Here is a 23,707-nt window from a genome sequence, read left to right as displayed (position 1 = left end):
TACCTAATAGTCTTATTTTTGTCTTTTCAGGGATGGGCATTCCTTCCAGGTAGATGTTGAGTTTCAGGCTCTCACTGGTTGGGACGGTCCGGTTTTGTTTGCCTCTCCACACTCGAAGCAGTTCCGATTTCTCGGTCGAGCATGCGAGTCCTCTTTCTCCGAGATATTTCTGTACACAGGAGGCCGCTTCCTGTAGTTTTCCTTCCTTCTCCCCGAGGGAACCGGTGTTCGTCCAGACTGTTATGTCGTCTGCATACATGGCGTGCCTGATGCCTTCGATCTTCTCTAGTTTTTGTGCTAGACCTATCATAGCTATATTGAAGAGGATAGGTGAGATGACTGATCCTTGTGGTGTTCCTTTGTTTGGCGCGTGAATTTTGTTCGATCGAAGGTCTCCCATGCCGATGGTGGCAGTTCTATCTGACAGGAAGGCTTTGACGTACCCGTGGATTCTGCGTCCGCAGTTCAGGTCGTCTAGACCTCTAAGGATCGCTTCGTGACTGACGTTATCAAATGCTCCCTTGATGTCAAGGGCCATTATGACATTTTCACCTGTTCGGGGTACGTTGCGGAGCACATCATCTTGTATTTGAAGCAGCACGTCCTGCGTCGAGAGTTTTGCTCTGAAGCCGAACATGGTATGGGGTACATGTTCATTATCTTCCATGAAATTTTGCAGTCTTTGCAGCACCACCCGCTCGTAAAGCTTGCCGAGGCACGACGTGAGCGATATGGGCCTGAGATTTTCAATTTGGAGCTGTTTGCCAAGTTTAGGTATCATAATTACTTCGGCGTGTTTCCACTCTTCGGGAACCGTCTCCGCCTCCCAGTGTTTGTTTAGAAAACTTACGAGCTCTTGTATGAGGTCGTCACTCAGGTTTCGGATCAGGGCATTGTCGATTCTGTCGGCTCCTGCTGCCGTGTTTCTGGTCGTATTCCTTATGGCCGCATAAACTTCTTCCACAGTTATTGGGCGGTCGAGTCTCTCGTTTTCGGCTCCGCGATAGTTTCCTTGGTATCGTGAGGGGTTGCGATCACCGAAACATTTTTTTCGTGCCTTCTCTAAAAGGTCGGTGTCCGAGCCCTTGAAGGAGTGGATGAATCTGTGGATGCTTTTATTGTTTTCTGATTTTGTTTTGGTCGGATCGATTAGTGCTCTTAGGAGATTCCAGGTTCTGGCCGTACCTAAGGTTCCCTTAAGCGAGTCGCTGAATTGTTCCCAATTTTGTCTCGCGAGTTGCGCTGCGTATTCTTCAGCTTTTGCCGTAACTTCTGCTATCTTTAGTTTTAGTTTCCTGTTGTGTTTTTGCTTCCGCCATCTTTTGGTGAGACAGCGTCTGGCTTCCCATAGTCGCAGAAGGTGCCCGTCTACTTCGGGCGTTGTTGTTGTTCGTCTTACACTTTTTGTGCATTTGTCTCGCGTTTCTGTCAACATGCCGCTCCAGTCTTCTAGTGATTGAATGCCGCCTTCAGATTTTTTGCAAGCCCCGCGGAACGCGTTCCAGTCCGTGAGTTTTGCTTGTCCGATCCGGCATCTTACCCTTTCCGATGCTATTCGCGTCCGGAGGATAAAATACAGTAGTCGAGCGCCGTAACCACTGCGGCACCCCGGCGGGTATATTAGAGTAGCCTGGGATACCCTGCTGCGAAGCGCGGACCCTGCGATCCAGCACCGCACAGTCCATCTGGCGGAAGAGGCCGCAACAAGCCAAGGGCTACCTGCCAGCCTCTAATCCGCGGGCGCACGACTCCCCGTCTGCCGGGGGCGGGGAAGAGGACGCCCATTTCCGATGGAAATAAAAGTTGTGCAACCAACCAACGCGTATGCGAAGTTGACCGCGCCGGGCGTTGGATCCATGCGTTCGTGCGGCGCCATTCATTTGGTGCTTTCGAACACCGCACCACACAGCATATAGAAGCAGAGGCAGTACAGCCGCCCTGATTTTTAACAATATAGCGCGAGCGTCGACCGAACTGCTGGTCAGCGCCTTATAACGGCGATAAGCGTGCAACAAGGTGAGAGTACGCGCACGCGCATGAAGGCAGAGCGTCGTCTGCTACGCTGTTCCGAGAAAGAGGACACACGCCCTGCTACAATATCAGTTCGCAAAATCCCGCCAAGTCGTTGAGTGCATGCGCATGATTATTATGCGAGACTGCATAAGACGTGGTTTCTTGCTCTCTTTTTTTTTCTGCCTATTACGGGAGGCCAGCCTGGCGATGCAAAGGTATGATAAGAAAAAATAAAAGGAAATAAATATAGCAGCACATTGAAATTATTGCCTGGATTGCGATAAACGGGGTTCCAACCAGCTCTTTAATCAGCCTTGCAGTGTCTCGACGGTATAAAAAGGCTACAGGTTTGATCCACACTATGTTCAGAAGGTCAAGTCTAGTGGCAGAACGAGCGTAAATATTTGGGGTGTAATAACTAAATACGGTCTTGGTCTACTCCGTCGTATATCGGACCGCTTCTGTGCTGAAGCATACCTGGACGTTATTAACGAGGAGCTTCTTCCCCATCTTCTGAACGGCCCTTGCACGGACGGCTGCTTCTGCCTACAGCATGACCTGTCACCGGTGCATGCTGCACGCGCCGTTAAAGAACATCTGGAACAACTAGGCATCATGACGTTGTCTTGGCCTACCCAGGGAGCGGACCTCAATATAATTGAAAATGTTTGGGGTATCCTCAAGTCCAACTTGTCTAAAATGAGTCTGCATGATGCATCGCCAGGCGACTTGTGGGAAGCCGTGACGAGTGAATGGGATGCCCTCAAGGATGACGCGGATCTTGTACCCGCACTGTTCGACTCCCTGCCTAGGCGCATCGCGGGTGTTGCTCAGTCCGGAGGAGAATTTCACCGTTATTAACTCTAAGTCTGATTTGTGAGAGCCTTGAGTCAAGGCCTTGTTTCAGTATAAAATGCACTAAGCAAATAAAGGTTATTTGGTGAAAATACGCAGAAGTATCAACGATACAGCTATACCTTACACTACCCCCTTCTCCTAAAAAAAAAAAAAGGCAAGAAAACGTGCTTTTAACCCCACGCTTCTTAATGAATTCATTGCTCCTAACCTGGCGACTACCATTTCCAGCTCAGTTGACGCATGCAGAAAGCGGCAACCCTCTGCAAAAAAAAAAAAAAAGAAAAGAAAAGAAAAAGGAAAGCGCAATCATTCCTGGCTCCGTGTCTTTGCTCTTCAAGTAGTTCAGGAGTAAGCGAGTAAACCTTTCTGAATTAAGACAAGTGGGCTTTGGTCCAGAGCCACAAAAACCAAAAAGTGACAACTCGCAAGGAGAGATTCTCCGCGGAAGGGCACGTTTGAAAGCTGCGGTGTAATTTTTATACCGCCGTTATACCGTCTAGACACTGAAATACCAGTTAAACAGCTGGTCTATGCCTCTTTTATCGTGATCTAGGCAATCGTTTCCATCTACTGCTGCGTTACCTTCTTTTTATTTTTCTTATATTCGTTCTGCTTCCCCAGCGCGGCCAACGTATCAGGCAAAGAAGAAGCGGCATCACGTCTCACTGTCACATTTTATTCATGCGCATGCGCTGTACTGCCTGGCGTGTTTCTGCGAAGTGGTATTATGGCAGGGAGTGTGTCCTCATGATCGGAACAGCGTAGCAGACGACGCCCTTTCTTTTTGCGCGTGCGCGAACTCTTGCTGTGTTGCAAGCTTATCGCCGTTATAAGGCGCTGACCAGCAGTTTGGTCGACGCTCGCGCTATATTATTAAAAATCAGGGCGGGCATTGGTGGGGTTACAAATTGGTTTACAGGAAAGAAAAGGCGCTGTATCTGTCACAATTCATTGCGGACACATTATCAGGGCCGTAAAGAAAAGAAGGTGGGAGTGAAAAAAATAGGAAAATAGGTGCCGTAGTCGGGAGCTTTGGACCACCACGCAACAAAACGGTTCCGCCTCAGAGCTCCAAAGTGCCTTCTATGGCATAAAGTTGAAACCAAATGTGCAAAAGCCATGTATGCTTTCAAGCCTAAACTAAGCATAGCCATGCAAATGTTGCTCTCGCGTAACTACAGGTTTAATTACCCACAAGCTAAACTACAGCTACGTTTTTTCAGACTCCTTAGATGCGGATATATTTCAAGATGCATTTGAACACTAAACGAAAACTGTACGATGTATTTAAGCGGCTGCCAGATCACTAACGGGTAAAGGGGGTAGAGGTACGCCTTAGCGAAGCAGCCAGCCCTATCATGAGCGCTGCATTTGAAAAGGCACCATCGGAAAGTGGTTTTTACAACATCGGCCGCGAGTTCTTTGTACAAGCTAACAAAACAAATATTGGGATGTGTTTGTTTCTTTTTTAGAGCGCAGCTCTTTGGCGTCCGTTCCTGGGTTTCGCGTCGGCGTCGTCGTCGGCCTCGTAACCAGCTCCGCCCCCCTTTCATCCCCCAGCGCTAGCAGCGACCGACTGATAACGCTGGATGCCGCTGACGCCGCTAGAGGGTCAAGATAACGTGACTGCATAGAACACCGTCGCCGCCATGCAGAAAGAGGAGGGGAGGGTCCCCCCCCCCCCCCCCCCCCTGTTCCTGTGTGGCGGATGGGGTGCTCGTCAGTTGTCGACGCGCCGGTTATCTCACGTAAGCCCCGGCACGTCGACGAATACGTGACCACCTTCCCACGGCTAGACCTGGTTCTTGGCGCTGCGGAAGCGAGGGTATCATATTGTTTGCGTCGGCATCGGCGGCGTTGTCCCTGAAACCAAATCCGCAGCTTGGGTTGACTCACTATCGGCGTCAGCAGCATCAGTCAGTCGCTGCTATCTCTTCCCTCCTCCCTTTATCGTGTTGTCCGCTTGCTGCGCGCGCTTCTGCCCCCATCGTTTGCCGCTGGGTGTACACGCCGCCCCCCTCCCCCCTCTTCCTGTGAGTCTCCGGTTGTCAAAGCGCCGGCTCGAACTTAATTCCTTTCTTCGCTCCTCCTCCAATGCAACCCCTGTGAGGTGGCAATCAGAGAGCCAGATCGGTGGCGGCGGATCTGTATATGTGCACCGCCCGAGCCGAAATTGCCGCTGCCGTTCGCCACTGTGAAATTATCTGCCAGTTCTTTCTGAGCCATGAGCGAGACGACCGGTGGAAGTCCTCCGTCTGCTGCTGCTGCTGCTAAACGAGCTGCCAGAGCAGAGGCCCAGCGCCGTCGCCGCCAGAATCCAGAGCAGTAAGCGAGGCTGAAGCAGCAGCTCATCGCCGCCGTCGAAAAGACCCTGCCGTTCGCACAGCCGAAGCGAAGACTCATCGCCACCGTCGAGAGCAACCAGGTGTAAGCGAGGCTAAAGCAGAAGCTCATCGCCGCCGCCGAGAAGGGAGTCTTTGTTAAAGGAATACGTGTGAAAAAATTAAAAAAAATTCTGTGATATCGCATACATGTGTTGCTCGATTTCTTTGCCTCAATCTATCTAAAAGGTGAAACAGTTTATTTGCTGCGCTCAAATTTCGCATTAGGAAGTAACGTAATCGTCGGTAATTTTTTTCTTTACGGAAGTAATATTCCAAATAAAATGTTCATTAGTTGCTGCCGCATCTGCAGCAATTGTTTTCATATCCCCATCCCAAATTCCTCCAGTAGCACAAACAAATCGCCATCCGATGGATAAGGAATCCCGAAGACCACTCCGCTGAAAAAAATTAAATCCCATTTCAGACCCTGGCCGGGGTGGTGCAGTGGTAAGACGCCCGACTACTGTGCCGGAGTACCCGGGTTCGATCCCGACCTCGGCTGCTGCGTTTCGATGGAGGCGAAACGAAGAGGCGTCCGTGTGCTGTGCGATGTCAGCGCACGTTAAAGATCCCCAGGTGGTCCAAATTACTCCGTAGCCCTCCACTACGGCTCCTCTTTCTCTCTATCCACTTTCTCTCCCACCTTCCCCCCTTCCCTTACGGCGCGGTTCAGGTGTCCACAGCTACTAGTGTGACAGATACTGCGCCTTTCCTTTCCTGTGAAGCAATCAATCAATCAATCAGACCCTGAATTCAATCCTTGGTCTGTTGATGCTGTATTTACTATGAACGCTAACACATAATCTGGCTTTCGCGTAGAGTGACATGTGCTACGATATCAATAAAGACACTGATAGCTCCACCTAGCAGCATATTAGATGTCTTCTTGGAAAAGTATAACACAAAATACAGTATCTATAGAGAATAGTGGTACCAGCCCGTCCGATTAGTGTCCATATCATGCGAGCTGAGGCTCAGAAAGTAGCTGAGTTGTCACCAAACACAGGCAGCATGTTGCGATACCCGTAAGGGATCCTACCATCTCCATTTCTTTATGCATTATCATGATCGAAAATAGCTGATACGGACAAGAAGCTTAACGATAATAGTAAAAAGTGAGCCCCTACGCAAGCGTCCATAGCAAAGCAAGCGCTGGTCAGTGACCTAACGCGCTTGTCTTCACAGCACTTGCGATCCTCAGCTGAGATTGCCACCGCCACAAGAGTGATGCTGGCCGCTTCGGATAGGGCCCGGCTCTTCACCGAAGCCTATTTCGGGCTCAAGAGACGTCTCTACATGCATCTGGTGCAGGCAACATGCCGCACCGCACTTAATGGTAAATATATAAGCAATTTTGCCAAATCCGTTCACTTGCTTCCGAGGAAGGCATAATATTGAGCCTATCAGTATCACAACCGTATAAAAATGCCTTCCGAAGAATCTCTTCCCGACATATCTTCAAATATTTTCATACACTACCATCGCATAGTAAAATTGCGGGTTGAGTGTGTTTTCGGTTGAACTTTTGAAGGAACCATTCGATGTGTAAAAACTTCAGTATGTTATATAAACCTTGTGATTGGTAGCCATTGTTCGACAGAATATTCATATTTTATTTTAAATGGTCGCGGCGATGTGGGAGGCATAGGGGAGTTTAGTAAATTAGGGAAATAACTATAGCGTCTTCACAAAGACCGTGGTCCTTCACACACAAAAAAAAAATAAAAATAAACGACCAAAAAGGACTTCGGGCATGCAAGAATGGATATACCTAGCATTATTTACCGAGTGTTTAAAGTACGTATTCTGGATTTAGATTGCGTGCTGTTGGCTTGGCTATAACAGATTGCTTCAAAATTTAATCGATATTGCTATAGTGATCTCTGATTAGCTGATTACGGTACCTGTAACTAAATAATTCAGGAGCCTAATCGCAAAGCATGGTTCAAGATACAGAGAGGAAAGCAATACGGCGGACGTAGAGTACTTTTGATAAACTTTCAATAATGTTGTAGTCTCGAATGGAGGGAAGAGCTTATGGTTGATAGAGGAACTTTCAAAGAGAACACATTTACAGCATGTACTAACCCCAGATAGGGCTCTAGAGAATGAAATAGGTGGAAGAATAGAATGCGGCTGTGTGCAATTCGTCTGAAGGCGAGGGTGCAAAGAGAGTCTACCGATACACATTATTATTAAAATATATAACAAATGTCCCTTACAGATATTAACCTATGGGGCAGAAACTAGGGGGATATCGAAATAAAATCAGTCTACTTTGAGAGCAATGCAATGAGTTTTGAATGCGACGATGGTGGGTATAATGTTTAAGAGAGAGGAACGATCACAATGGGTCACGAATCGAATGCGAGGAAAGCATTCTACTAGGAATAAAGAAGATGATATGGGCTACAGTGGAGCATATGATAATAAGACAAGATCACCATTGTTTTTTAACGTAACCTGACTGGATTACATGAAAGGGAATGCATAGCAGTGGCGGTAGGAAATTATATAGGCGGATGACATAAGGAAGTCTGCAAGGATTAGGTGAGGACTGCAGATGGCCCTAAATCGGATTCATTGGACAGATTTGGGAGAAGCTTTGGCATAAAGGGGTGTCGTTGGGGTAGGGATGACAATTAGCTCAAGCTAACAATAATTTTATTTATTTAACCACGAGGACCAAGAGCATTACAGAGGGGAGCAGGTGACACGAAAAGAGTGAATCACAAGGCAGTAAATAGGTAACACAAAACAAAATTATTTATATAGAATATCACGACTGGACAACAAGATGTCAAAGTAAAAATCAGCAACCCAGCAGAGCAGTAGGTGCGTTAAAAACGACAACACGCAAAAAAGCGATAGGAGAAATACAATGTTAATTGGAATTAAAAGGTTGATGACAGCTGCAAGAAAAAGATTGATAGCCGCAATTTCAGCACAGGCGAAAGGAACACCATACAGACTGGAAGGTATACTTGGAATGCAGAAGTTCATGACATTATTTAGTGCGACAATGAAATTCCTAACTACTGAGGATGATAGACTCGAACATAAATGTAGGGCGATTAAATTAAAAGTTCTTTCCTGACATATTGTTAGTAGCGAAAGGTCCTATAAAATAAACATAGCCAAAATACTTTCTTGCGTTCCACTGGAGGAGCCAATGGTAGCTTTCAGGGTAGTCACTCCAGATGTGCGATGTAAGGCAATGTAAACTGAGATGCGAGAATCTGCACACTTTCGCAATTCAGTGGAATATTTAAAGACGCCTTAGTTTTAAGCAGAACCTGGATATTGCAATTTTTGGACAATGTAAAGTTTTAAAGATTTTTTAGTGTGCTAGGACAACATTAAAACTTTCTCCTGAGATAGCCGAACGTTCTGCTAGGATTATTAGCTCCGTGATGACCACGCAGTTTTCATGACAAGTTATTAGTACCGTTAGAAGAAAATAAATAATTGTATGAAGATACACCAGTGCGAATTCCTAATAATATCGAATTGTAGTATGAAGATGTCAAGCAGTCTTAATTTTAGGATTGGCAACACAACCACCGACAAAGAGACAAGATGACGAGCTATTGTTTCTCGGAAAGTCATTAATGTATATGAGGAAAAGCAGGTGCCGTAGAGAATGAACTCGGGAAAACTGCCAGCTAATATCACTTGCCTTTACGAATTGCGATCATTTAGTAAGAAAACAAGTATAGCTATGAAAGCACATTAACACTAAGTTACAATTCGTTCAGTTTGAAGGAAAGTAATTGATGCAATGCTTTATCAAAAGCTTTACACAAGTGCAGTGCAGGAATATTCATTTTGTAAGCTACCCATTGCCAGCAATGCATTGGATGTCAGGAATGAAACTTATTCTCATGACATAATGTTCTTGTTCGGAAACTATGCAGAATATAACTGAAGAAAGAATTAATTTCGAACAACTTATCAAGATGAAAGAAGAGGACGCGTTCCACAATATTACACAGAATTTCGGTGAGCTACGTGGGGCGATAATCTTTAAAACAGAATGTATAGCCAGTGTTGTGCTGAGGAATTGCTTTTCCAACCTTCCAGTGATCGGGTTCACAACCTGTATTAAGCGACTGCCCAAGAAGACTAGTTAAGATAATATAAAAGTGTGCGATTGTATTTAACAAAAAAAAGTTCGTATTTATAGAAAAGTAATGCTTGGGCTTGTTGGTTTAGTTTGGCTTCGGGAGTTTAACGTCCCAAGGCAACTCCGACTATGCTATGAGAGATGCCATAGTGAAGAACTCTGGAAATTTCGACCACCTGGGGTTCTTTAGCGGGGATTGACAGCGCGCAGAACACTAGTACCTTCCTTTTCGCCTTCATTGAAAAGCAGCCGCCGCTGCCGGGATTCGATCCCGCACCCTTGAACACAGTAGTCGAGCGCCATATCTATGCACCATCCCCACGGGTTCGGCTCCATGGTTCATGATATCAAAAAAAAAAAAAAAAACGTAGTGCTAATAGACACTGCCACAAGGAGGGGACATACCCAGCGCTAAATTCCAACAAATGTTTATATCAGCAAAGAACGATGGCTTTTATACCATCATGCGTGTGCTAGCAAAGCGCATATGAATTCCCAGCTGGATTCCACAGGACTACCCCTGAGGCCTTTTAAATTATGCGTAATATTTTATTGGGTATGCCAAAGGAAAATCTATGAAAGGATAATCAGCAGACATGGTAAGGATTATATTCCCAGAAGTGTCAAAGAAAATAGGGAATTTAATAAACAGACATATTTCTCTACAGGAAGAGCTGCACCCTCTTCAGATCTGTGCACTAATTCCGACGCAGTTTTACATTAGTCTTTAGTAATGGAAGTAGAATGTGTCTTTAAAAAGACTATCATTTGGCGTGAAGCTGTAAGTCTCTACAAAAGGACTTCACCTTGGCCTGCGTCCGTTTTGTCTTTCCACGTTCTCTCCACTTGTCCGCTAGGCAGATGAATAATAACGGAAGTCGTGAGTTCGTATTGAATATCTCATTCCTGCAATTAATTTCTTACTGATGAGATAAGGTGCTCTGCAGCTCCACTCTCCTCCAGTGAATACATACTGTTCTCGACGCTGCGCAGACTCGAGCATCGAGAGGAGTGACATGAGCCACCCGTTGCACGCGGACAACTGCCAGTTCTGGCAGAACGGAAGCTGCTCGGCTCTCAATTGGGAGTTCAGCTTCCGGGACTTCAGCGCTGTCGTCTACCTGAACGACGACGCACATGGGGGAGAGTTCATTTTCACCAAGACGCCGCGCACCAGCGTCCGGGTGCGTGCGAGTTGGAGGGTTCTTCACAACGCGTTTCAATAACTTATGAAACTGAATCGGCAATAGATCAATGAATGCATCAACCGGCGTCCTCGTCTGTGTAGCGCCTTCAATTAAAAGGTCTTAAACCGTACAAACAGAAGCGCATCAAGCGAACCCGGAGTATTTTCACGCCTAAACGGTCACCAACGATTAACGAAAGGAGAGGGTATCTGAATGCAGTGAAAGAAAGGTATATAAAAGTTTCGCTAGATAGCCACCTTATCTCGATTAGGCCACTACAGGACCTCGAAACCAGAAAATAAGAGTAACCTCGCAGAGAAAGGGATGCATAATTTTAATCGGTGACTGGACGTCCACGTCAGCTGCACCGCCGTCGGCAATCACCGATTATGTTTGTTTTGTCGCACACCTGCCTATAACATTGAAACTCGTCGATTCAAACACCATCCAAAGCTAGATCACCTCACTGAGTGAAATTGTTCAGCACAGCGACCTAGAAAAACAGGTCCAGCAGACTAGAATATTGTCGGTCAATGGTTAGGCTACAGAGCGCGAGCTTCATGACGACACAAATTATAGGACTTAATAAAGTTTTACATATATTTCTTCCTGTGGATTGTTGAACAATGTTGCGCTATGTGCGTAAAGCACTGTATTCACTATAGCACCAAATACTCACCATGTTGCGTTTAATTTTCACTCCACCTTCAAGGCCAAGCAAATCTGCGACATTCCTGCTCGTCACCAATTTAGGGGGCAAAATAATTTTTTCAAGTCGCGGTCTAATGCAGATTTAGCAAAAGTGACTCTAAATATCCTCCTGTTTAAATGACAATCGCTGCCTTCAAAGCGCAGAGAGCGGTGACGTTAGGCGTTGTGGGCAAACGGTCATTGGGCGTTTGTTAGCATGCGACATGTACCTGCCGCCTATGTTGTTTTAGAGCAGATGAGGTTATTTCAATAATGCGAAATACGCATGGAGAGATTGCTTATCTATATGATTGATGGATATTATTCGCCTAACCATAAGATGTCATTGCAATATGGAAGGAAAGCAGGTGCTCAATGGAGGATGTAGTGAGTGCCTTTTTGCAATGTTTAACGTTGTTTTCTGAAAACCTATAAAGTTGATATCGCAGCAGTCTGTAGGCGAGGATTTTCTAGCAAGACGCAAATAATGCATGTGATTGCGCCTAATGATCCCACTGCTGCATAATTAGAGACAGCTTTAAGGAAAATATTCTAGCTTTGAGAAATTTCGTAAAATAGACAGCGAATCGTTTCCATGCACAAATATAGATCAGGATTTTGTAAAATACCTTACTTACTGCCGGAAAAAACAATGGGGGGCAAAATTTGAACACTATATTTTCACGGTAGCATAACACCCTCCAATTTCACGCCCTCCCAATTAATTTTTCGTTGCCAATAACATACTTCATTTACCCATGTTAGTGTAACTTCTGTACAAGTTCTCAAGTGGTAAATGTAACGCAGTGTAATAATTTGTGCATTTTATTTCTATGTGCATCTAATATAGGCTATCATCCGACCAAAGTGCGGCCGCCTGGTGGCGTTCAGCGGCAGCAACTGCCATGGTGTGCTGCCGGTATTCACCGGCCGCCGCTGCGCCCTGCTGGTTTGGATGACCCACACGAAGGACCAACGGGAGTCCGGTAGAAAAGAGTGCGCCGATATACTGGGCTACTCCGCAGCCAACAGTAGCGTCCGTTTCGACGGGGGCTCTTGACCATAGCTTTCATGTAAGGTTAACGGGAGACTTCACTATGAGGTGAAGAGCGCGAACAATGCCTCCCATAAATAGATCCATTTGCTGCATGTCTGTATAGTTCATTAAAATGTTTCCACCTATGGCTTACTTCTATTTGGCATCCTGAGGAAGTAACCAACTAAAATAAACCACTACGCTAAAACATACATTATCTTCTATATTATTCTGCTCTAGCTCTCTTAGTGTTGCACTTCATTTATTGTATATTTTAACTGTATATTGTTCTGCCGTGCTCTATAGTAGTATATAGCATTAAATATTGTTCTAATATGCTCTATTTGCATCTGATAGGCGGCTGGATTTCTTAAACATTTCTAATCCTGGGACGTTTTACTAGCTAATTGCGATCATTAACCAACCATGGCGAAGGCTGAGGAAAGCGACCTATTCACAAGTATTTTCTTGAGGCAAAAATAATTTTGAATAATTTGGGAACAACATAAAAGAGCGGTAATAAGCATGCATAAATAGCCTTGAAGCACAATTTTTTTCATAATTTTCTTCTAGTCTATATTCCAGAGTCTCTATATTCCATCTGCAAATGATTATTCAGTATTGAGGGCAGTCATCTAGCTTGCAGCAGTTTTCTTTTTTCGCAGCAAATAGCCACCTGCCACTCAATCCTACCACACATCAGCAGCTGACCGCACAGAAAGTTTTCTTTTTGGTTGGCCGACAGCTAAACGCGCTGGCTTTCTGCTACGCATGTCCATGGAAGATGCTGCTGCGCGGTATGTGCTCACTACAGTCGTGCTGAATTCGAGCAAGCCCAATTGCTGAGGTGTTGTCTCTTCATATATGACACGCACTAAAATGGGGTGATTATGTTTCTATTTGTTCACCATCTGCTCATTCCGCATACTATACTGCTTCTACTTCTGACAGATGTCGCCAGGAAGCTTTTAGAGTCAAATATAGGTGAGAGATGTACGTAAATCTGGTTGCTTTGAAATAAAATCCTGATCTACGACCTCTTCTTCGCTGTCTCTGCGCAACACCTTATTGGTCGATTTCTGATATCCTCTTGTTAGGGCATGAGTAGATATAACAACACAAATGATATATTCGTGATATTGTTTGGCACAATCAACTAGAGGCATATATAAAGAGTGGGTCAGAGAAATAACTCAAGTTACCGACATTCTAGTGGAAATTAAGAAGAAATGGACATGGGCAGGACATGTAGGGCGAAGAGAGGATAACCGATGGTCGCTGAGGGTAACAAACTGGATTCCAAGGGAAGGAAAGCGTAGCAGGGGGCGGCAGAAAGTTAGGTGGGCGGATGAGATTAAGAAGTTCGCAGGGGTCAAGTGGATGCAGCTAGCACAGAACCGGGTTAAGTGGAGAAATATGGGAGAGGCCTTCGCCCTTCAGTGGGTATAATCAGGCTGATGATGATGATGATGATGATGATGATGATGATTATATACAAAATTATGAGTATGCCCTCGTAAGTTGTTAATAATAAAGCGGAGATGTGGGAGTGCAACAAGGAGGTAAGGATCTAAAGCGCGTGCCCTACAACCGAAGAGTTCATATAGTCACGTGCTAGTGACAAGGCTGCAGGCACAAAAGAAAAGGCAGTCGTAATAACACTGACGTGAATTCGTTATTGGGCTTACTTGCACCCGCAAAATAATTGAGCAACTCGGCGGTGGCGATAGCGGTAAATGTGATCGTCGGTCATCGAACAAAGAATGCTCGTCGCACGGACCAACGATCAATATAAAGGCGGCAAGGAAACATCGAGATAAAGCCGCAGGCCATGACTAGTGTAATCTGCAACATTTCAGAAACACACGCAAGTCGCATGAATCTTCTAGATTCCTCTCGATGCATCTTATGCAACAAAGGAAATGATAAAGCATCATCATAGTGATCATCACGGAGTTGCTCTTGTGCATAATATAAAAGCTCGAGCTGCGTAAGCGTAAGCTTGTGCATAAAAGCTCGAGCTGCGTAAGCTTCTTTAAGCGGGAAAACCGCCTTTTTCTTTCTAACCTTTCACGCTCATCGCTCTCTTGGTGTTCTAGCTTTTTACGCTCCTCGCGCTTTTCGAGTTCTAGCCTTTCGGCTTCCTCCTTCCTTTTTCTCTCTCGAATATCATCCCAGGCCTCTGCGGCTTCCTCAGCCGTCACTTTCTCTGCCTGCATGATGTCAAGAATTTCCTTTTTTTTTTTTGTTGAGCCCAAATCGATGCCCAACTCCTCACAAATTTGGAGTAGTTCCTTGACCTTGTAACTCTCCATCATTTACACCGGTCTCTTGTTGTTTGCCTTTTAGAATAGCGTACTAGACTTTCGCTGTCTCGCTTCTAGCAAGAGACGCGCAAGCTTTTCTCACACTGATTGCCCTCTCAGCATCCCTTCGTTTTCAAAACACTTCTTGTAGGCTTGAAACACGCAAGGTTAACACAATGCTACTCTCAGCCTTTCTATAAGCTACCGTTTGTGTCAGAGAAAGCCTGGCGTTTGAGGGAAACTTCAGGTACTCACTGCGCCGAGGTGCCTGACGCCGGTCAATCCCGCAGCTGCCATCCAATGTTCTGCCGGTGGGGTTATCACACAGTAGCCCACCCTCAACAGGGTTGGGCCAAGGAGTTGGTTGCGTAGCGCTCGTCACCCGTTTCGTGAACGAGGGCTGTCAGCTCCCTGGCCGGTAGCGATGAATCCAAGTCGGCGCTGGTGAGATGAAAAGCTTTATACACTATATACAGGCATTTACACGAGTTCGGCTCTGGGGCCGAAAGCTAACATAGCCATACGCTACTGTTCTCGCGCAGCGACGGCCGGGGAGATTCCGCCGCGTCCGCTCTCTCAGGGGGCGAACTGCTCCCGATGGACGCTAGTGACGAACTCACACTCGGGGTCTCGAACGGAAGCACTTGAGTCTCCGTAACCGAGAAACCGTTGACGCTCAAAATGGTCCAGTCCAACGGCAGCACTTTCGCAGGGCCAATGGGAGAGCTTGCTGCGCTCTTGCTTCAAATATGCCGCGGGACGATAAGCGGTCCAGCCCGGGGCCACGGCGCCGAGCTGTCTGGATGCTCAGCTCATGTTCAAACACGTCGCTTCTCTCCCCTTGGCATGGCTCGCCTCCAGTGCGCCCTTGCTTTGCACAGAAGTATCCGATTTTTGTGAAGGAGGCGTTCGCCGGAGAAGTTTGGCGTCCTGATGAATGTCTTGGAGGCTTTGGCCGGGCACAACAACGCATTCCGCCTTCCGGTTGCATGTGGGATTCTGAAAGTCAGCGGAGACGCCACAAAACCAATATAATTCAACTGACCTCCAGGCGCACTCACAGGGATGGCCCCGGACATCTGGTCAATAACTAACTGAAAACATGCCTGTCGTGAAGCGCCAAATCACACGTGTCGCCAAGCATTCAGAGGACGCATGGTCTGTTAAGTTACTTCTCAGTTGTGGCGGCGAATGTTCGGAACAATGCAATGGGTAGCAGAAAGATGCAACCAGCGCATCGGCGATCCTAGGCAGCCGGCGGGCATCCCGCTACCCAAGGTAGCAGAATCGTTGGATGCATTAGTGATTTCGAACAGCCGCAGCCACACAGGATCGACATCTATTAGTCGCATTGCATCGCTGGTTTTCCGGGCATAGACGGGCGCTGCACAGTCTTGCTTTCTCCTGCAAGAAGATAATTGTTCCCTATAAACTTTACATCTTACATCAGCCCTTCAGTTATTGTCACGCTCCAGATGTAGCTTTATGCGTAATAATGTATCGTGTGGTCTAAGCCAAAATAAATCCCAGGAGCGTTAGTTGTTACTACTTACGTTTTTCGGTTTTTCGTCCGTTTCTCCGTTGCTGTCAGATTAAAGATAGCACATAACGCACGTTATCATAGCTGCAGCATTCAAATAATTTCTTAGCTACCGCGTGACCACACATACAATAGAGTTCACCACCTGGCCCACCATGTGTGAGGTCATGATTCCTTTAAGCCAGGTGACCAAGGCCTCCCGCTCCCACTGCATTACCTACTACGCTATCGACCGGCCCTATATACTCCACCTGCGAATAATTGTTTGTCGCCACTTACGATCACCATTCGTGGCAAAATTGTGGTCCAGCCGTTTGATGTATAATGTTTTGAGTAGTGTCAAATGAATCGGCACGATGTGACGCACATAATTGTTTTTGTGTTTCGATCTGGAATCCTAACATAAGCGAGAGGTTCGCACTGGTGACCTTTATTCCTCGACATCGATATGAGGAGAGACCTCATCGAGGCCCTGGCGTACGAAGCAGCTGTCGTAGAGAGGTTCGGGGGTAACAAACGAATCATTATTCTGTAATTTACACGCTGTTGTTAGAATTCTGAAACTGGGGCTAACACGTTTACTCCTACCCCTGCGGCGGTGGAGCTCTTTTTTAAAGCAAAAGCCTTTATAGGCTTATAAGTGTGCGTCCGTCCACAAGAGATGTTACACTCAACCTGTCAATCAAATGGCGGCACGGTTCTGTTTAACCTTTAGGAAAGAAATCATCCTCCACTGAGAAATCGAACACATACCTCTCCGATCACCAGCCGAGTGCGCTAACCGGCTACGAAATGCCGCGCTTTTTGTTCTTGTAACAAAACACACTAAACGTAACATTGTAACAAAAGGCAAAAGACGTAAAGTGTGAGGCGCACTTGCGATTACACGGCATAAATTTTTCATCTCTATCAAATCGTCAAGAACGTTTGTCCACGTTGGCTGGTCATGTTGCACTGGATACACTTCCCTCAGGCCTAAGACACCTTAAATGAAATGCTTCCGCACAAGTCTGACAAAGCAGTTAGCATTGTTGAATTGTCTCCGTGTTTTCCATATGCTATGGAGGCCGAGAACCATGATAGTGTCATAAAGGAATTCTTGCTTTACTACTGGCAAAAACAACATACCGCACGGATGTAATGGTAAGTTTATTTTAATGCCCTTTTAAGCACCATCCTCCCGCCCCAAATTGCTTCCCTGCAGTCTAAAAACGTATGATCTATGGTTTAATGTTTACATAAACTTCAATTTGTCGGCGAAGGCACAATTAGGCCTTTGCCCTGCAACAGTGTTTCAACTGAAAGTCTAACTTTGTGAAGTTTAAAGAACATTTCTGCAGAGAGCTGTTTTGATATTCTTCTAACCTCTTTGAGTACATCTTCACCTGCCCCCCCGTAGCTTGACAAACGGGAAGTCGGCACAAGCATCTTTGTTTACACTATATCATTATACAGGCTGTTCCTAGTGAGATTGGTGAGGTACTGCATGGAAACTCGTACCTGCAACATCCTGTACGCCATCACAACTTCATGCAAATTACTTCTCAAGGCACCGTGCATTTCATCAACCGAACATACATTAACCTGTAAGCAATCAACATAAGCGAACTTGAAAGTAATGTTCGAATAAAAACATACATTTGGTTGCAAAGAAACATAAACCGCGCCACAATTTCTCTAACGAATATTTATGCAGGACCAAGGCCACCGTTCTTTATGGGTAAGAACAAGATTCTTCTGTTGGTCTTTCCGTCTATCCCGTGTGGATGTCCAAATATATAGAGCAAAAACCCGATATACCCTCTGAATAATCATCCACGATGCGCTCAACACATGCATAACATACCATATCTAGGATACGAGGAAGAGGATTCACATAGTAGCACGTGAGAACATAAATTGTCTCTTGCCACGCATTCGTCTTTTATTTTGCCGTTGCATCATGTTCATTCCTGTATGACTCCGGATTGCAATAAGAGTGCAGTGGCAAGCCAAGGCACGTAGAGGGTACAGTATACCATCGAAGTCGTGAGCAGTAGTCTCGGATTTGATGACAGTCACCATTTCAGAACCCATAACCTTGTTACAATTTGTTTGCGCGCTTGTATATTTGGAAAACGTTTCAACTATTACAATTGCCTCACAAACGTTCTATTTATTTAAATAAAAAACTGCGACGTCGTCAGTGTAAGTCAAGATATTCACGTGCACTCACAGTAATGAAGCCCGTAATTGGTCAGAATTACGGGATATATTGTTTGCGGTAGAGTGCGAGCAATAGGGGCGTCAACGGACGACCCTGCTGCACTCAGGATCGCATATGGAGGTTTTCAGTGAGTTCTCCATTAAAAATGATGCATGTTGTGCACTTTGCATACGCCATTCGTACTCCCTTCGTTACGCTTCCCACATTATCATAATCCAGCATGGTGAAAATAACGTTACAAGACACGCGATCGATGGCATTTGTAACGTCTAACTGCATCACAGTAACCTTGAAACCTAGTGCTTGGCAGCACTCTCGCAAGGTAGCAATGTTTCGACCCTTGATGCCGCAAGTTTGGTGATTCCCATGACATCAAGCTGTTGTTGAGATGCGCCGTAACGTCAGTGGTCACGATTTATCGCTCTGTCTGTCTGTGCATGCGTGTGTGTGTTTGTGTGTGCCTGTGTGCGTGTGTTCGTGTGCGCACACGTGCGTGTGTGTGCGTGTGTGTACGGGTGTGCGCGTGTGCGTATGTGTGTGTGTGTGCGTGCGTGTGTGCGTGTGTGTGTGGTGGTTTGTGAGGTTCAACGTCCCAAAGCGACTCAGGCTGTGAGAGACGCCGCAGTGGAGGACTCCGGAAATTTCGACCACCTGGGGTTCTTTAACGTCCACTGACATGGCACAGCACATAGGCGCCTTGCTTTTCGCCTCCATCGAAAAGCGGCCGCCGAGGCCGATCCCAGATTCAATCCCGCATCCTTGGGAACAGTAGCCGAGCACGTGTGTGTGTGTGTGTGTGTGTGTGTGTGTGTGTGTGTGTGTGTGTGTGTGTGTGTGTGTGTGTGTGTGTGTGTGTGTGTGTGTGTGTGTGTGTGTGTGTGTGTGTGTGTGTGTGTGTGTGTGTGTGTGTGTGTGTGTGTGTGTGTGTGTGTGTGTGTGTGTGTGTGTGTGTGTGTGTGTGTGTGTGTGTGTGTGTGTGTGTGTGTGTGTGTGTGTGTGTGTGTGTGTGCGTGTGCGTGTGCGTGTGCGTGTGTGTGTGTGTGTGTGTGTGTGTGTGTGTGTGTGTGTGTGTGTGTGTGTGTGTGTGCGTGTGTGTGCGTGCGTGCGTGCGTATGAGGGAGAGAGAGAGAGAGAGGGAACCAAACTGCAATTTATAATAGAGGTTCGGCATCTAATTCACTCAAGGAAAGAGCAGATGTTTTGGCGAATATGGCGCACTCTTAAAAAAGCTCTTTTCTTCTCTTTGAAAAGAAGCTGCGAAAAAAGCTCGCACAGGATGGAGGCGACGACACTACCAGGGATTCCTGGTTCACGATCTTGCAATGGTCACCTCCTCTCACATGCCACGCTGCGGCTTGAGATAGTTCCTGCCGTCAGACCGATAGGGTTTTAGGCGTCGATAAGCCAGAGGAAGTTTACTCGAGATCATAACTCCTGGGGCGGAGGCACTTGAAGGGAAAAAACACTAATTTAACACTGGAAAAAACACGTAAAAGCAGGAAAAGGAAAACGAAAACACATGACACAACAGGAAGGTAATCTAGAGCAGAAAAAAAAAACGTCCACTCATATGTTCGTTTCCTTCTATGTGTGGTGCGTGCGGCCGAGTCGATGGTCGAGAATCGAAGTGTCGGTTCAAGGGCGCGTATGCAGCAGGCCTCTACGTTACAGCCAGGACCTGTCAGTTCAGCTTCTCGTTCGCGTGCTTCAGATGGCCGGAGCAGCGTCTAGTGGAGACGCGGGCAGCTTGCGTTCGGTCACCAGGGTGGTGGCCATGTAATCACGGCTGCGATCCACGGAAGGTCCGAGGACAGCTGCGCTGGAGTCTGGCAGCTCAGGCCGATGTATCTGGGCAATAAGGATGGTCAATCCAGGTCTGGAGGCCCGGACGTCTGAGGCAAAGGCCCAAGCCTGGTCACTCAACTCGCCATCAGATACATACAGCAGAATCTTCTGCCCCTAACCGCAAAAAGAGGAAACCAAAGCAGCTCTCATTCTAAGAGATGTTTGATTGTCGCGTATTCAGTGAGCCATCGAGGCTTACCTGTATTTGTGCAAGAAACTGTGGAAAACACAAACATTTGGGGGGAAAACTTTTGCCTTACTGTGAAGCAAAGATTTGTATAATTTGTCTGGCGTTGCTATTTGCCAAATCAGAATTGCTGACGGTCGCAGCAAGGCAAAGCTACTTTACCTTTAGTCGGGAGTTGGTGATCTGCGTTCGATGATGTGCGAAGATTGTATGATAGTAATCGAATACAGCAAATTCATTTAGTTCGTGGAAAAGATGCGCACTAAAAATTTGCGTGGTGACAGGGATTGCGGATCCTGGGTTTCATGTATGTTATCGGCATGAGTAGTAGATATCAAGCGGTGCAATTTTAGCTGCTCGGGGCCGTTAATATCGATCCTTTCGGTAGGCTAATGGGGGCGTGGTACGCCACTGTCGTTTGCTGCTACGTGCCTGCGTTTGACACAGCCAGCTTCACTGGCACACGACGCATCGCTCGTGATTCCTCCCGCCCTCGGAGTAGCTGCAAGCCTCGTCAGGAGTCCAGCTGAAAAGGTAGGCATAATTTAGTTATTAACACTGCTTTACTCTCATGTCAGAGATATGCGGAGAGACGCTTGTCGGAGACAAGTTGTCTCTGTTGCAGGGTCTTGTTGTAAAGCGCAATGGCGGACCACTCCTGGTAAAAAGTTCTGCCTGGCCCTAGCGTACGATCATTGCGAAGACCATGTCTTTAGTATTGCAGCACCTATGCCGCCATTCCCAGACAACACTGATGAATGCATAAATAGGCTATCCAGCCCATAGCCATAATTACAAGGAAGCACTGTGGTTTTAAAGGTGATGGGCCGAAAGAGGCCTAATGGCATGTGCTTCGCTTCCTCCGAGACAAGCTATCTTTCTCTGTCATAACGCTTCAACTTTAGACCAACATCGTGTTTACAAACAAGAGGGGCGCTCGCGGCGCCGCAGCCGACTGGGGGGGAAAAGTAGGGTTAGCGCCCATAGGAATACGTGGCGCCGAAAAATTTCAAAGCAGCTACCTCATTTCACAAGTCACCGATGTTGTCGTTATTCGGTACAGAGCAACCGTGAACACCGTACATCAGATCGTGAAAATATGAAATCTCAGTACAAAGACGAGGTATTTTTAAAACACTCTTAATAACGTCAGGCGTCCCCCAGGGGTCTGTGCTTGGCCCGCTACTCTTTCTAATATAAATTAATGATCTGCCCTCAAACGTAACATCTAACTTACGTATGTTTGCTGACGACTGTGTACTGTATCGTGCTATTCTCACCACCGCTGACCAATCTTCTCTTCAAAATGATCTTAATGCTGTTCAAGACTGGTGTAACGAGTGGCTAATGGAACTTAACCCACGTAAGTGTAATCTTTTGTCTATTAACCGTCGCCGTAACCCTCTTGTTTTTCCTTACGTAATCTCTGAAGTTCCCGTACAGCTAGTTCCATCATATAAGTATTTAGGCATAACAATTTGTAGCGATCTTTCTTGGAGTATGCATGTTACTAACATAATATCGTCAGCTAACAGGACGTTAGGTTTCTTAAAGCGCCATCTTCATCATGCTCCCGAACACGTAAAGTTATTAGCCTACAAATCATTCGTCAGGTCCAAACTAGAATTTGCATCGCCCATTTGGAATCCTCATCAAGCTTACCTCATTAGTGCCCTCGAATCTGTTCAAAATCGCGCCGCTCGTTTTATTCATTCATCGTATTCTTATGAAATCAGCGTTTCCTCCTTAAAAACAGCATCCGGATTATCCCCCTTATCGCTCCGTCGTCGCATTGCCAGCCTATCTTTATTTCACAAACTTTTCCACGGTCCTATGCGCATCGCACCTTATATTCTTCCCCCCACACGCATATCTCATCACACCAGCCATCAGCTACAAATTGCCCGTCCACGTTCACGTACCGTCACGTTTTCAAATTCCTTTTTTCCTCGAACAGCTGCGGACTGGAACGGCCTTCCGGACAACATTGCTCTCATCACTTGCACACCACAGTTCATCGATAGTGTCAAAACTTTCCTGTTATTGTGATTATGTATTTTTGCTCTTGCCACCCCTTATGTAACACCCCTTTTTAGGGGCCTTTAAGGTAATGAAATGAAATGAAATGAAATGAAATGAAATGAAACCTATGGGGGTGCGAGTTGGGAGGGCGACCCATAGAAACACATGTAAACACAAGTTACCGCAATATTTTTCTGTTTCGCATAATATCAAAAGTGGTGGCCAGTCGTTAAACGTTGGCCAGCGTTTTGAAGAATTGTATGACAAAGTATGCTGCTTCATTGCGGACGCAGTCTATTTTTAAATCTCTCCGAATAATCTATGTTGTGAATCCGGACACCACTAAAAGGCTCATGTAGTGAATCACGCAGTTTTGTTTACAGTCTGATATGCTACCGCATTTGGTAAATTAGCTTTTTAACTATCGCCCAAGTGATATATGCAAGAGACAATTAGATTTCAAAAGCAGTTGTCAAGCGTCATACGACAATATGGACCGAACGTGCGACTCGCGCATTGCAGCAGACGACAGCGCAGCTGGCCATGTGCACCGCGGCCGCCTCCAGCTCCGGAACGTCTGCTAGCGACGGCGTTGGTGGTGCATGCTCGTCTGCAACTGTGCGCGGTAACTTTATCGTGCTCTGAACAGTCCGGTAAGTCATCAGACTTGCAGTACTTGCAAGACAACGTAGTGTGCACTGCAGCAATGTCGGACTACATGAAAAGCTTCTAGGAATTGAGTAAACAGCGCTACAATGAAAAGCTGTACGTTGACGGCGTTGTGCTCTCGAACCCATTTGTTATGCCTGAAACAGATTTGAAATCCTCCGGACTGACACGGGCGCTCTGCCACCAGTGGGCAAGGTAAAATATGTAGTATATTTGATCTTTTCTCCGAGTCACTTCACTGCAGAGACCATCCAGGCGTATACAAGTCCCTGGAGGCATGCAATAATATTGAATCAGGTGGGCGCGCGTAAGGTCATTAACGGGCATATATGCTAGTTAACTATTTTTCAATTTTCTTTTTCCTCGTCGTATTTCTATGTTTCTCATATACTATCGTTCTGCGATTTCTGTGGGGTTTTCCTCGTTTTTTTTTTCTTTTCCTTACGGTGCAAATCAGGCAGTGCGTGCACTAACGTCGGAATGTAAAGTCTCTCGAGATGTTTGGTTGCGACTTGCTCACCACATTCGTGTATCGCGACGCAACTACATATGCAGTCATTTTAATACTTACCGCCTCTACTTAGCCACGATCGATGTATTCAGGACGGAATGATGTCGTACCCATTATTTTGCGTTTT

The 23,707-nt window shown here is 46.2% G+C and overlaps 2 protein-coding genes across 2 annotated transcripts in view; both read left to right on the top strand.

Moving 5' to 3' along the window:
• Positions 1-6,482: 6,482 nt before the first annotated feature.
• LOC146186307 (prolyl 3-hydroxylase 2-like) lies at positions 6,483-12,318 on the top strand. Its single transcript, XM_084608026.1, has 3 exons — positions 6,483-6,591; positions 10,375-10,565; positions 12,109-12,318. The coding sequence occupies exons 1-3, from the start codon at positions 6,483-6,485 to the stop codon at positions 12,316-12,318; spliced, it is 510 nt and encodes a 169-aa protein (XP_084464152.1).
• An 8,464-nt stretch (positions 12,319-20,782) lies between these two features.
• Positions 20,783-23,707, top strand: part of LOC146186306 (uncharacterized) — a 30,813-nt gene continuing 27,888 nt past the window's right edge. Inside the window, exon 1 of the mRNA XM_084608025.1 lies at positions 20,783-20,912. The gene's annotated coding sequence lies outside the window, so the exon portion shown is untranslated. The remainder of the gene's footprint in view (positions 20,913-23,707) is intronic.

Source organism: Amblyomma maculatum, chromosome 6, assembly GCF_055883805.1.
Source record: "Amblyomma maculatum isolate TAMU_Amacu chromosome 6, ASM5588380v1, whole genome shotgun sequence".
Classification (NCBI taxonomy): Eukaryota; Metazoa; Arthropoda; class Arachnida; order Ixodida; family Ixodidae; genus Amblyomma; species Amblyomma maculatum.
The sequence above is the reverse complement of the archived record's forward strand: the minus strand, read 5'-3'. Positions and strand labels throughout refer to the sequence as shown.

Coding starts and splice junctions, on each gene's coding strand:
- LOC146186307 (XM_084608026.1), top strand. CDS start 6,483: ATGCTGGCCGCTTCGGATAGGGCCCGGCTCTTCACCGAAGCCTATTTC. Junction 6,592..10,374: donor ATGCCGCACCGCACTTAATG/GTAAATATATAA, acceptor GACGCTGCGCAG/ACTCGAGCATCGAGAGGAGT. Junction 10,566..12,108: donor CGCCGCGCACCAGCGTCCGG/GTGCGTGCGAGT, acceptor CATCTAATATAG/GCTATCATCCGACCAAAGTG.